Genomic DNA, 15,202 nt, shown 5'->3' on the forward strand with positions numbered 1-15,202 from the left:
TCATTATATAAAAAGTATGTATATACATAGCTATTGGTGATAAAAAATACACGGTTAATATTGATTTAGAATAAAAGGGTATGAAAATAATATTAAGTTGGACACTTGTTTAGTGTTTTTCAAAAGAGAATTTACAAATAATAACAATTGATAAAACATTCTACATTGTGGTGCCCAATTAATATGATAGAGTGAATTAACTTAAAAGATTTAAATTAATGTAAAAAATCCATTTTCTTCTTAATTTCTTCTACATAAAAGGGTTGTTGAATCACAGCTGTGCATAACATTACAAACAGTAATATGTGTAGTTATAATGTAACAGGATACTTTAACTGCCAGGTTTTTACCATTCTCATTCCTTTACTACGTTGAACAACTTTTGTAAGGAAGCAATCTGGTCAGTCAATCCTTAGACAAGAATTTCACCTACGTAAATGACATGAAAATAGGTCCTCCACTTCAGAGAGACATTAAGCCAATTGAAGATAGGGTTCTTTTGTTTGTTCATCTGTACTAATGTTTTGTAGAACCAAACCAAGGTGTTTTTACAATGGATATTCTCTCTCTTACCATTTCTTTACAAAAAGAGTGTTTATTTAGCTGAAAATTACTTTGCAATAAACAATTAAGGAAGTCCAAATGTTTGTTTAGTTTGCTTGAGGTTCAATACATAAATTAATCTTTCCCAAGTTCTGCTTTGAAAGACAATTATAAGAGGTCAGACCAACTTGTGAAAAGCTGAATATCATTCGTCCTTAACAATCTAATTGGTTTAACTGCAATTGTCATTGGAAAGAAAAAACAAATTCTGATCAAATAAAACTTTTCGATTGATTTTTGACATGACATTGATAATCTAAAAAATGTCCTTCACTATTGGGAATGAACAATTCATTTTTGCTATATTAAGTCACTGCTTCTTATCAAACAAGTACAACCCTGAAGTATTGACAAGCAATTTACTCAAACGATTTATGGACATTGAAATATACACTTATTTTATTGCTTTTTATCTATTAAAACAGTTGATAAATAGGGTGACCTTTTGTTACCAGGTGAAACCCCTCACTGACATGCATGAACTGAGAACAGCACTCAAATTGACATAAATAGTTAATATGTAGTGTACATGTATAGCCATAATACATCCATGTACATCATGTTTTAATGGTCAATAGCCCTGAGGCAAGAAACTACATTAAACAAGGATGTCAGATTGAAGGAAACTTAAAGCAATATTATTATAATGGTTCTCATTTAATATAATGAATTGAAAAAGTTGTAACTGTACTTTTGATGTGCACTGCAATATATGTTTTTTGAGAAGTCATGCCTTATAAGTACACAAGCACTTTTGCAAAATGTTTTTTACACAAGGGCCGTTATATTTTTAAGTCAGTTTTTTTTATTTTGATAAATTGGATTTAACAGCAGTATATATATATATATATATATATATATATATATATATATATATATATATATATATATATATATATATATATATAGGTATACTAATAGAAAAAAGTAATTACTGCCAACCCATATTCACACTCGAGATGACCCATTTGCACACTCGTCCTAAATATCATGCTGAGAATTATTCCGATTGTTAAATATATACATATATATGAAACAAAAACACAACTTAAACACATCAGTTGTCTTAATATTTGACCTAGTGACCTAGTTTTTGACCCCTGATGACCCATTTCACACTGATTTTAAACACAATATCGACAAATATTCTTACAGAGTTCTATGAAGATTGGATAAAGACTGTTGAATTTATGAACATTTGTTTTCGACCCCATAAATTAACCCATATTCAAAAATTTAACACAAAATTTGTTGTTAAATTGACCTAGTGACCAAGTTTTTGGCCGTAGTCTTACTATATTTATACTTGTCTTATACATCATGCTGACAAATAATCTGATAATAGTACTATGACATGGAAAAAGACTTCCATACAAAATTAGTTGACATTATAACCCAGATTTTTTTGGATGAAAAGGCTAAAAATCAAAACCATAATAATTGAAAACTTAAAGCGATAAACATTCAATTTAAAAAGAAACTTTATCATAAATTCAATACAATTGGATAAAATAATATTAATGTTGATAAAATACGTCAATTTCCTATCAAACATTATTTGGTCAACAGATTTCAACTTATTCCCCTTGAGCAAGGGAGAAATAAAAGTGGGTTAATGTCAACAGAACATGAATAGAATATATTGAATACAATATTTATCAATTATGTATGTCATTAGAATGATATTATTACCAATGTAAACACAACTGTCAATATTGACTGTGAGTAAATAAACGAGCATGCATATCTATTGTCTGACGAGAGCCAGGGAGGGTTTGGATTATAATGGAGAAAATGTATCCAGATAAAGCCAAGTACTTAGTCCACATTTCAATCTCTATAAGCTTGAGCTACATGCTTCATACAAAACTCTTCTTATCTATCAGCAATTAGGAGCATTAATAAAAGAAGGCCATGGGAAAGATAGGATAAGGACATGGAGTAAATGAGAGAAGACTTATGATAAAGTTTACCCTGATTTGGAAGAAGGTTATGATGTTAAGAAGTAACAATGACATTGAACTCAATTTGGTTATATTTATTCTAATACTTCATTCATTATATAGATATTATGCATCAAATTAAGTTAAGGTTCTAGGAAACATTTCATGAAGGAGTGATTTCATACCTATATATATGGGAGGAGTTCATACCTAGAAGAGATTTCATACCGTAGGAGCAATTTCATACATAGGAGCAGTTTCATACCTAGGAGTGATTTCATACATAAGATATATATATGATACCTAAAGGATTATATTTCATCCCTAGGAGCGATTCCATACCTAGGAGAGATTTAATACCTAGGAGAGATTTAATACCTCAGAGATATTTCATGCCTTAAACAGATATTTCATACCTAGGAGATATATCATACCTAGGAGAGATTTCATACCTAGGAGATATTTCATACCAAGGAGAGATTTCATACCTAGGAGAGATTTCATACCTAGGAGATATTTCATACCAAGGAGAGATTTCATACCTAGGAGAGATTTCATACCTATGAGAGATTTCATACCAAGGAGAGATTTCATACCAAGGAGAGATTTCATAACAAGGAGAGATGTTTTAACAGTACAGTATTTACTTAACTTAATCTCTCATATTTAAAGTACAAACATGAACCCTAAGATTCTATAACTGGGAAACTCTTATTGTGTAACTCCCCAAGCAACAAGAACCAGAATTGTGCACCACAACTGGACATCAGAACACAATGACAAACTGGTCAGCTGCAATGTCAGTCATCGTTCAAAAAATTAATAAGTATATATTAAGTCCCTTGCAGTTGAATAAACTGTATATTTTTATCAAGTAAACCACATTTTTATCAAAAGGCCTACCCTATAGATGTAACTATGCAAATATTTAAACAAAAATTGAAAAAAGTAATTGCATGATTGCCAAATTAGGTATAAAACTTATCATTATAGTGCTGATTTTAAATTCAATGCAGGGTCTAAACATATTTATCAAAACAGAAATCTGATTTATAGACAAAACTTTTATCTTCAGCTGTTAAATTAAACAGTTATTGAAATCGAAATTGAAGCATTCATTTTGTCAAACTTTTCACTTTCATGTCCTACAAATAGACATACAAATGCTCTAGAAGAGATTTGGATCCTCCAAATATTAAAATTTCAGGCTGAATAAACCAACACAAATATGTCACTCACTATGTAAATTGACCTTTAGAATAGTTCAAATTCTATACAAATAGTAACTTTTGAATGTCAAAATGTTGATGTACTAGTGAGGATGGTATTTTATTACAGATACTGACAGGACTGTTTTTTGTAAGAGTTTAAAATGGACAATCAAGAACATCAAAAACATATTCAATTCAATACAAAAACTATTGAGCCTGAATAAACAAACAATTGCTGTTAAAAAACAGACACACCAATTGTGACAAGTGCCTTGTTATGACACTAAACAAAAGGCTGCAAATTAGATAAGATCATTCAGCACAACAATTATTTATCAGGAATACCATCACTTTGTTCCTATCATACCTGTAACCCAATTTGACTCAAATTACAGCCAGTTAATGTTGGCCCTCAGGGCATTCGAAGTGGACAGAAAGTTAACCAGACAATTTTCAAGATAGCCATCAGTATCAGGTAAAGAATGATTATCACCTCATTTCACCAGATAAAGTAACTTACATGAAAACCATGAAGAAAAAAGAAACAGTATTAGGGTCATCTCATATACATTGTCAAGATTTACATTATCATATATAATAGGTATATTCAGCATTTTCAAGAATTTATGACTTGCACGTTTTTCCCCACCCGTATACCTTGTAATAAGCTAATAAATATTACACATAAAATGATTCATTACTACCCTACATGAATATTAACATAAATTAATTTCTTTTCAAATATATGAAACTGCCACCTCCTACGATACAGTTTGTTTCATTATTTCAGGAATTAAGTGACAGTCATGTAATTAATTACAAATATTATATTACATTTTTGTGTACATGAATACCTTTGTTTACCTGTACACACTTTCTGACTATAATTCTTCTTTAAAAGTAGTTAACTTGAAAAGAAAAGATAGACTTTATATATATTCGCTGAATCTAAGCTCAAATCATACAAAGACTCATGAAAGACACTCCTAGACATCAATTATTTTCAAATATTTCATCTGTCAAAATCTGTAAAAGTATGTCACCTATTTCAGGTGTACGCCTAATCAACAGGTAACTCACCTTTATGTGAAATAATTATTAAAATAAAAGTTAAGAAGTAAAACTTTATAAAATCCATGTTTAGGTATTGTTTTCGAAACATAAAACACTAAAATGCTCGCTGAGTCACAATTTATCACTGATTTCCTGCCGCATCCGCCATGACTCAAAACGTTCACCCACAATGCATCGGGCAGTTGTTTACCTGAGAAAATTGAGGCCCAATACGGGGAAATTTTACAGGTGAAATATTAAGGCAAAGGGAGACAATCATAATTTAAATTTCATGCCGTAAAGCAAAGTCTAAAATTAATTATTAGCGTGTTGCTTATTTATATTTGATTTATCGCATAAGTCCTGAAGATATTTGGAACTAGTCACTTCATACCCTCCGATTTTCGGACATTTCGTAACATTTAAATAGTCACTTCGTAACCTTTAATACGGTCGTATCCAATCGGAATTCATTTTGTAACCTATAAATATTATAAAAATATTTTTTAGTTATGAAATACAATAATTAAGTGAATATAACCTCATTAAGTCAACCTCTTTAAGTGAATATATAATATGGCAGTTTTTGGAATTTGTTTTAATTGTTGTCTTGGAGTGGGCCATTTTTTTGCGGAAATCGGTCTGGAAACCAGTGATATAAGACTGCTGAACAAAAAACAGATCGCAGGTTTATCATTTACGGTCGAACATTGATGATATGGCTAAATGCGTTACTTACGCTTTAGGAAAAAATTAGTTTTTCGGCATAAAACAGCTATTTAACAAAAAAGTTGTCAAACAGTCAATCTGTGAGAGTGCAGCTGTTAAACATTTAATAAAATTATATCACATGGAAAAAGTAATATTGAAAATGGCCGAACACCTTGGCAGAAGAAAAATAAAGGTGATTTTAAGATGCAGTATTGCAGGAATGCTTTGATTAATCAATTTGTAAATTTACCGGTCTCTATGCCAGGAAACCAGTGTTTTTGGTTTTTAAAAAAAAGAAACCAAAAAGCTTAATCGAATGTTTTTACCCAATTTATATTGAATATTCGCAGACATGGCGACGTTTGCAAACTTTACATTATATCAGATCTCTGAAAAATATATCAACACAGACTTTCCATAACCCATGCCTATCATCTATGAGTCTCGACACTGTACTATAAATCATTACGTTTTTAGATGTCTATGGAGTAAAGTTGTATAAAGTTGTCATATTTGGTTAAATCATAAGCCAACTGCATGTGCAATTTACAGAAGGCTCTTAAAAAGGGTTAAAATGTTAGTTTTTGATTTGCTATAAAAAATGAACAAACTAAGGTTCTGAAATGGAGTTAAACATGTATCTGAGTCGTAACAGGCCTTGATATGGGCCAATATGTCACTAAAAGCAACAACAACAACAAAGCAAGTAAATAGTACATGTAATGGAATGTGTTTCAGCGAGATTAAGGGCGTTTCTGTCAATACCGAACTAGTTTCAGTTTCAAGGGTTTTTGGTGGTTTGGAAACCTGTTTCAAAAGTTGTGCTTGAAGAAACAAACGAATAGTTTTTGTGTACAACTTCAATAACATGATGGAGCTACTGCGTGTAGCCATTATTTTTTTTCCTCGAAAACATTGACACCGCAGATGGTCTTTTGCCTGTTTAAACTAAAAAGTGTTTTAATACACGAGTTGTATCACTGTCCGCAATGTTGTTTTTTCAAAGTGGGCTAGCTTTCGGACCGACGAAACCGCCTCCGGGTGGGGTTTCGATAGTTTCAAAATCAAGTTCCGGTTTTCGTTAAACAAAACGATAAAACTGGTTATTTTATTTGAAATTGTACAGTCTATATACACAGTTGGTGATACCAATATAAAATCAAAACTAGTTAATTACCAACAAAAACGCCCTAATGCAATATGACGAATCTTGATTAAACTTGAAACAGATACTGGTTTACAGCTGTCATCAATGAGGCCAACCTAGAAATGAAGAATCCTAGCAAAAGCCAAAAGGTCGTCCATTCCAGTTGTAGCACCCACCGTTTAACGATACACATTCTCGTCAGAAGAATCTTGATGTACGATCCCATTCATTGTCATTGTCATGATAGTTTTTTTTTAATTTTCTATAGCGATTTTTATTTTGTCGTATGCATATTTGATGTGAGTGTATGTCAATCGAGTTCATTTGTCTGATGCTTTAATACTTGTGCTGTCTTGTAATGCTTTCTTTGCAAATAAGTTTACCAAGAATCGTTGCTGGTGCCGACGTGGAACTATAGCCACATGTATGTGTGGTGCCGAAGACATACTATTGTTAGTGTCATCACACTGGCTATTTTTTGAAGTGTGTCCTTTGGTTAACGATCATTCGCATCAGCTTGTAACACTTTTGTTCATCTACTTATAATCATTTTTGAGACTTGCCTCGTACGTATCACAGTATGTGTTCAAACAATAATTGTTTAAATTAATTCGTGAAACTGCAATCTGTCTTATTGAGGATGGACTGTGTAACATGGGTAAAGATATTTGCTTAATATGTGATACCCTTTCGTGTGATTCTTTTAATATTTTCTACGCTCTTGTTGAACACACGTCGACTTGTTCCTAATATGCTCATTTCTTTATATAGCTTATTTCGGATATACTGAAATATCACCACACACTATATATTCTTTATTTATCTTTTACCTTATATACGATAATGCCTCTTTGAAGCATTACATGGTGCCGGTATGATCTTGTCATTTATCTTATATGTACAAGAAAAACAGATATATCTTTAGATCACACATTTATTGTTCAAGTATTCTTATATCCAAACAAAATGAAACCATTCAAAAATATTATAATACATCATAAATTCAACTATCACATAGTTTGGTGGCATGCAATTCAGAAAAAAACATAGTCATCATTAAAGTGCGTTCAATTGGCAATTAGTATAGCTCCAAAAAAGTATAGGTACCACTATCCAATTCAATAATGTCTACAGTATCATATAACATATACGTTCAATTCAATTAAAAACAGTACCCTTAAACTAAAACGATTAAAGATATGCAAATAAATAAGACCTGTCGCGAATATCCTGAAATAGTTATACAAAATTGACCATCCCAGCCTTTTTCTGGATATTAGTTTAAGAGAATTAACACGCACGGGATACATGTCGGTTTATGGGACATTCTGTCAGGTAATTTAAGGGAACTTTTCAGTTTTCAACAATAAAAACGTTTTGGTTTTGTGTCGACATTGAATGAAATAAGGTGACTTGACTCAGTTCTCGAATCGTTAAACAATTTTCAAAATTCATCTTGCCGAAAAGCATTTTTATCTAGCATTATTGAATTTCCGCTTTTATCGAAATTCCACTTTTTAAAGATTGGATATTCAAAAACATTATTCAAATAATTGTCTGAATGATGTTGATTTGTGTTTGTTAAAATGAATTAATACGTGTCTTATTTGTAAAGTAAATGCCGCAAACATGAATTCAAACGTCTAGTCATAAGCCTGATAAATATGAAAAAGGGCTAGATTTATTTCCATATAGTTTTTTTTTCAAAAAAATATTATTAGTGTGAGAAAATGTATTAAAAATGAAGCTAGCGGTAGTATACCTGACAAAAACCGCGCGATTGTGTTTTAATGTTGCATTCTATACCAGCTTATATCTTTTCAATTAATATATTTGAAAAAAGGGCAACGCATTTAAAAATATAAGCTGCATCTTTTACAAGAAAAGTAACTAAACACTATTAATGTCATCGACTATAAACTACAGAACTGTATTAAAAGGAAAAGGTGACGACAGCGTACCTGGCAAAATGTCGCGTTGTGCCTTATAGGGACGTGTTCACGTTTTATAGGGTAAGATATCGAACAATATAATTTCTTATGATAAAATATCACCAAGGGTTCAAATTAGAGATATTTTGTTAATTAATTGAAAAGTGTGCCAGAAAACGCACTATTTGCCGAATATCGTTAGTATCGTTTTTATCAAATATCTTACAAAAGAAACCAATTTAAATGTAACGGTATATAAATAAATGACCACAATATACAGAAAAAAACTTACACATATGAACAACACTAAAATTTCAACTTGCGACAACAAAGATCTTTTAAAACATAAGTTTAAGCATTTGCTGGAGAAATGAATCTAACGATTTTGGACGCACGTCATTATTCGTAATAAAACATTTGAATATGAAGGTATATATATTAATTATAACACTATGCAACAGTATTCGCTTCGTACATGTCAAAATAGTTCAAATAAATATTAAATAAGATCGATGAATGTATTGCACACTTTGTTTTAAATGATGAGTAATTTGATAAATAATGAACACTCAATAGACAATTTGGCTCACTGCACAGTATCTCAAACCAAATTAAATCATAATTAAACCATTTTCTGCGGCTCACATGGAAAAGATGGGTTTTTTTAAAAAAAAAGCTCTCTTGAAATCGGTCCAAATACACTGTGTAGGAAACATGTAACAAAATCAATTGAAAATACCACACATTGTTTCTGGTTAATTGTGCACCATGCAGTCAATTGGATGTCCATTGGTAACTAGATTAATTTAGTCATTGTTTCATAGGCAGATGGCTCCGATATGTTCAATGCTTGATGTTTTGCTGGTTTCAAATGAAGTTGAGTTCAACTGAGATAAATGTAATAAAATATCTATGGCACAGATGTCAAAGTTTTAAATCCGATTTTCAGATAAATGTATGGTGATAATGTCCACTATTGCTTCCAGGAGAGGTGAGTTGAGTTAATTTTTGTCAATGGCCAAATCTTGATGGTTTAGATATGTAAAGATAGTTTAGTATGCGTGGATTCCCAGTACATGTATATGTAGCCTCCAGAAACGTTTCCATTAGAGTGGAGATGAGGTGAGATGAGTATTGTCAATTACACAGATGTTGATAGTTTAACTAAATCCATTGATGTCCAGATGCTCACACGGTAATTGTTTTCAGCAATGTTTCCAGAAGTGTTGAGTTGAATTGAGTTGTTAGTTATTCATTCAGTCTACACACACACACACACGCACACACATACACACAGCAACCCCACACACGTATCACAGGTAGACGCTTCTTGTAGAGAAGAAACACAAAGTGCAATAGCCCATTTTCACATCCTGGAAGGAAAATAAGAGTACATTAACCCCCATGGCCACACAAACAATAAGGAATGTTCATAATTCCTGTTTTATTGAAGGAATTGCTCATGCAGGCATTTTGAAATATAATTACGAAACTTCACGATTCACGCCGTTTTTAAACCCTGTACATAGTGTTTAAAAAGTATTGGTAAAATCTTCAGTATAAACGAAGCCGTGAAACTTCATTTTTCTTCATTCGGAACTCTTAGCCCGTTTTCCATCGAAAACAATCTCGGACAATCTCAGTACATTCAACTTCACTGCAAGTAGATCGCGTAGTAATTTCAATATAGTAGTTAAACCTAATGACTTTACTCTTGGGAATCTGGGTTATTTATGGAATGAAACTCTTCTCTGGCAATCAATTTAAACTTAGATACTCAACATACACGTTCAAACAATACAACTCATTAATACTTTTATTTTTAATTTTACGAACTACTTCTACTGATAAATCGACACACACTCGATATTGCTTTAGGTGGAAAATGGCCGAGGAGTTCCGAATGCAATGCAAACTCGAAACTAGTAATATGTTAAAAGGCAAAACATATTAATATGCTGAAATCAGACCAAGAAGACCCAAGACCGAGCCACACTTGAAGGTTTTCTTGCATATATAAATGTTATTAAACTTTAGGTTTAAAGCAAAAACAACAACAACACAAAGTATTTGAATATTTAAACGGCAATCGTACTAGGCTTTTTCTATCCGGTCTGATTCATGAGGGTGAAAAAAACTTCTTGCATGTTTGAACGGAAATCGAACTTACCTTTAACTATCCCTTACTATTATCTTGTTTGGTTGACGAGGGTGATGGTGTTGCTGCTGTTGTTGTTGTTGAAGAGCAGCATCACAAGGAACAGCAGACCAATCAGCGGAAGCACTGTAATATACAAGGGTAATGATGTATTCCATGTAACGTAAATTAAATAGAAATGTGTATTTAAGTGCGTGAAATCTAGACAAAACCATTTCGTTTTGTTATATTTTTTTTATAATTGTACGAGTTTGTTTTGGTGGGAAACCAAACACGTCCATATAACCAGTAGTAAATTTTACATGATAATCCAGAATAAAGGGCTAATGATTATTATAAATAAATTTTAAATACCCAAAACGCATATTTCCTCTAAAACTGTTTATCAATGGTGGACACGTTAAGCAAAAACCACACGAGATAAGCGCGATATTTTTTTGTTATAAAAAATCTGGTTTTGAAAAATGTGTTCATACACATAGAAATAGATCTTTATAATTTTATTATTCAAAACGTTCAAAAGGAAGAGAACATATAAATAACTATTATACTATGCATTGAATGGAAATTTAATAACAACAATATATTGACAACTTACAGAACCCGTCTCCTCCTCCGGACTGGGCGGCGTAGCCAGGGTACTGTGCGGTTGCCAGGGCAACGACGCACGCGAGGGCAAGGAAGATGACGGCGGAGAGCTTCATGGTTGACTGCAATTAAGATACCATACATTAAAATTCAATTCATTATTTCCATAATAGTAGTAGAAGAGCTGTTTAATAGTAAGATGAACACAAAAGGGTAGCTTTTCAATCTAGCCAAACGCCAATTAAATCTTTTAGAAAACAAGTTTAAAGGATGATGCTAAACAACAACACGAACACTTGTAATTAAGCTTCAAAATAATTTAAAACAAGTGATTGTTGAACATTTATTTTTTTAGAAATACTCTGACCTGTTAATTTGCACTGTTTGACGGGTAAGGCGACAGTTTATATAGCCCGAACAACTTTTACCCGGATATGCACAAGAGGTTCAATACACATTTGCAAGGCCTCAGGGGACAGCGGCGGGACACTTATGTGTAACCGTTATTTAGTATTATGAAATTAAAAAGGGTTGCCTGGCAAGCCAAATCAAAATATAGTTTTGTTTCATAGTATGATAATGAATATGAATGAACAAGCCCTTGTACTTTCCTCCACTAAGTAGAAAGTTAATGCGGTTAATTGATGAATAAAAGTTCCCCTTTTTCAGTAATATCGCAATAATAAACAAAATGGTGTGGGGAAATAAAATGATGCATTTTCAATTACATTTTTAAAAAAAAAAGTTGAGCCAGCTGCGAATATCGAACTTTGAGTTTAATGCCCCGTCAGAAAACCCACCAGCCCCTGGAAGTCTGAACGTTGTCAAATATCGAACTCACATCTCCATAATCGCCGCTTGCCTGATATCTACATTATGTAAACCCAACAATTCCATTAATGCTTGATATTTTTATATTTTCAAATATCGAACACGCAGCTTGGTTTTCGCAGCTTGCTTGATATTCGTCTTGGGTACTAAGCCACGTCAGTAAACAAACCCCTCAGCCCCTAAAATCTGATATATGTATATTGTCGAATATCGAACTCACATCTCGATATTCGCCTTTGGTAATAACCCAACAGCCCATGGATGTCTTATTTCTGCATATTTATTAAGAGTTTGGAACTTGCAACTTGCTGCTCTATATTCGCAGCTTGGTTGATGGCCGTAGTCCCTCAGCAAACAATTTCACCAGTCCCTGAAAGTCGGCTGTTTGCTTATTGTCGAATACTGCTCACATCTCGATATTTGTAGCTAGCTCGATACTCGCATCGTTTAAGGCACTATACCATTCAACCCAACGAATATTTAACAAAAACAATTAAAACACATACTAGTACAATAGAGGTTGATAAAGTTTCACCGTCATTTGGAACAACCAGAAAACTGAATCGTCATATGACGTAACATATATTCTCGCCTTATTGTCAGACTGACGGGCAGGTACCCTTGACAATGCGCACTTTCAACATGCTTGTTAGCGGCGTAAAGTTAGCGGCCTAGCTGCCAAAAATTGAGTCCTATTTTAAAGCATGTATACATGTTATACATGCCTTTTCTTCTTAAAAAATGACAAATTTATGGTTTCTTTTCACAAATCACCTTTTTAGCTAGTGTCTGCATTTCGCCCAAAACTCGACCAAGCTGCCTAAAAATCCATTTATCCATTATAGCGAATATCAGCATTTTCATTTAATGTATTTAGCAAAATTGTTAAACCATAGATTTATCATTGTTTTGGAAGAAAACGCATGTATACATACTTTGAAATAGGAAAACATTTTAGGCCGCTAGGCCGCTAGGCCGCCAGGCCGTTAACTTCATGCCGCTAGGCCGCTGAGGTGCTCGATCGACTTTTTTTGAAAAACATGTTTATAATTGCTTAAGAGTGATAATTTGGGCATACAAACAGAATATATATAAAAAAATTAGAAGGAGAGGCATGGTCACATGCTTTGAAAAGCTGTCGGCTCAACTTGCCTGCCAACTTTTCCCATATTTTCTTTAAAATGACAGTAATCATCATCAACATCATCATCATCATCATCATTAACGTCATCACAATCGTTTTTGTTGAAATATTTTTTAGCTTTATAATAAATGGTTAAGTTAATCCTCTTTATGTGGCAAAAAGGCACAGTTGCGCCCCATATAAGCAATTTCTGCTTTATGCGTTGAGCGTCGCAGCATAAACGTTTATGCGTTGAAAATCACCGCATAAACGAAAAAAACACGTTTATGCGGCGTTACAATGCTTATTTCGGTAAACAGGCGGTCATTTTCTATTCCCGACAAAATAAAAGCACTCTATAATACGGGTTTTATCTTAAATGTAAACTTATTGAGTGAAATTCAGCTGAAAATTGGTGAAAAATGTTCTACTTTCGTTTGTAAACATGCATGTGTTTGGTGGGAGAATCGGTCATATAACTCCATAAACAATATATGTTTACAAAATAACCGAAATACGTGTGAAGATTATATATATTTATATGGCACTGCATTCCCCGATTTCTCAAATAAGCCCTCATATTTATGATATTAAATAAAATAACGAGTCATACTTACGTTTTATGATTATGTCCGTTCTTTTGCTTGGAAGTGTCATTGGCTATTTTATATATACAGCTCCTAAAAGAGCTGGAGCCACTGTTTCGCAGCCATGCAATTTATTTTCCATAAATGTATCATTTAGTAAGAAGCTAAAGGTGTATCACTCACTATTCTTTATACTACTTGTTAATATGCGTATTAACTACTACAAGGAAAACCACCACACAAAATAGCAATAAACGTTATCAACGCCAGCACCAGTTTTATCAATGCTGGTTGTAATAATTATGCTGATTATTCTGGGAATGGTGTTAAAATGTTTATTAACATGTCGAGTGGTGTAGTTGCTAATTATTATTAGTATTACTGGTGGTGGTGTCCCTAATAGTAATTAAAATGTCTGGTGGTGGTGGTATGATAATGCTGATTCATACTTCCGGTGGTGGTGTTGATAATGCTTATTAAAACTTTGGTTGAGGCGTTGATAATGCTGAATACTTCTGGCAGTGGTCTTGCTAAGAGTTATTTAAATTTTGGGCGGTGGTGTCGTTGAAAGTAATTAATATGGCTGGTGGTGGTGTTGAAAATGCTGAGTAATATTTAAAGTGTACGTGTTGGAAATCCTGATTAATACTTTTGGTGGTGGTGTTGATTATGCTGTAAATTTCTTGCAGTGGTGTCGCTAATAGTAATTTATATGTCTGGTGGTGATGTTGATAACGCTGATTATTTTTATGGCGTTGCTGTTAATAATACTGATTTAAATGTTTGGTAATGGTGTTTATAATGCTGATTAATATTTAAGGCAAAAGTGTCGCTAATAGTTATGAATATTTCTCGTGGTGGTGTTGTTGATGCTAAATATTTCTGGTTGTGGTGTTGTTGATGCTAAATATTTCTAGTTGTGGTGATGCCAATAGACATTTATATGTCTGGTGATTGTGTCGATACTAATGATTAATATATCTGGTGGACAGGTGGTGAACATGTTTATTAATATGTCGGGTGATGGTGTCGCTTATAGTAGTTAATAGGCATATTAAGAGCTATCATGGACACCATCACCCGAAACATCGTGACACGACAGAGCTAGCAAATAATTTCTAGCCGAAAGTTCTATAAGCGAAATGAAATATGCGGAATAAACAAGCAGAATGACTTAAAGAGAAAAGTTTATTAGCATTTAGCACGAAGCATACTGAACTTGTCAGTTTGGCTATTGTAAACTACCAAATGAACATCACTCATATCAATTGAAATTGCGAAACATTCATTTTCGAAAAAAAATAACAGTGAGATCA

At 32.9% G+C, this 15,202-nt stretch overlaps 1 protein-coding gene across 1 annotated transcript in view; it reads right to left on the reverse strand.

Annotated features, from left to right (window-relative positions):
• Positions 1-4,993, reverse strand: part of LOC128234335 (uncharacterized) — a 30,797-nt gene extending 25,804 nt beyond the window's left edge. The window contains exon 1 of the mRNA XM_052948512.1: positions 4,838-4,993. Within this exon, the coding sequence (XP_052804472.1) occupies positions 4,838-4,919 (82 nt within the window). The 5' untranslated portion in view covers positions 4,920-4,993. The remainder of the gene's footprint in view (positions 1-4,837) is intronic.
• Between the last annotated feature and the right edge of the window lie 10,209 nt (positions 4,994-15,202).

The sequence above is a fragment of the Mya arenaria genome, chromosome 5 (genome assembly GCF_026914265.1).
Source record: "Mya arenaria isolate MELC-2E11 chromosome 5, ASM2691426v1".
NCBI lineage: Eukaryota > Metazoa > Mollusca > Bivalvia > Myida > Myidae > Mya > Mya arenaria.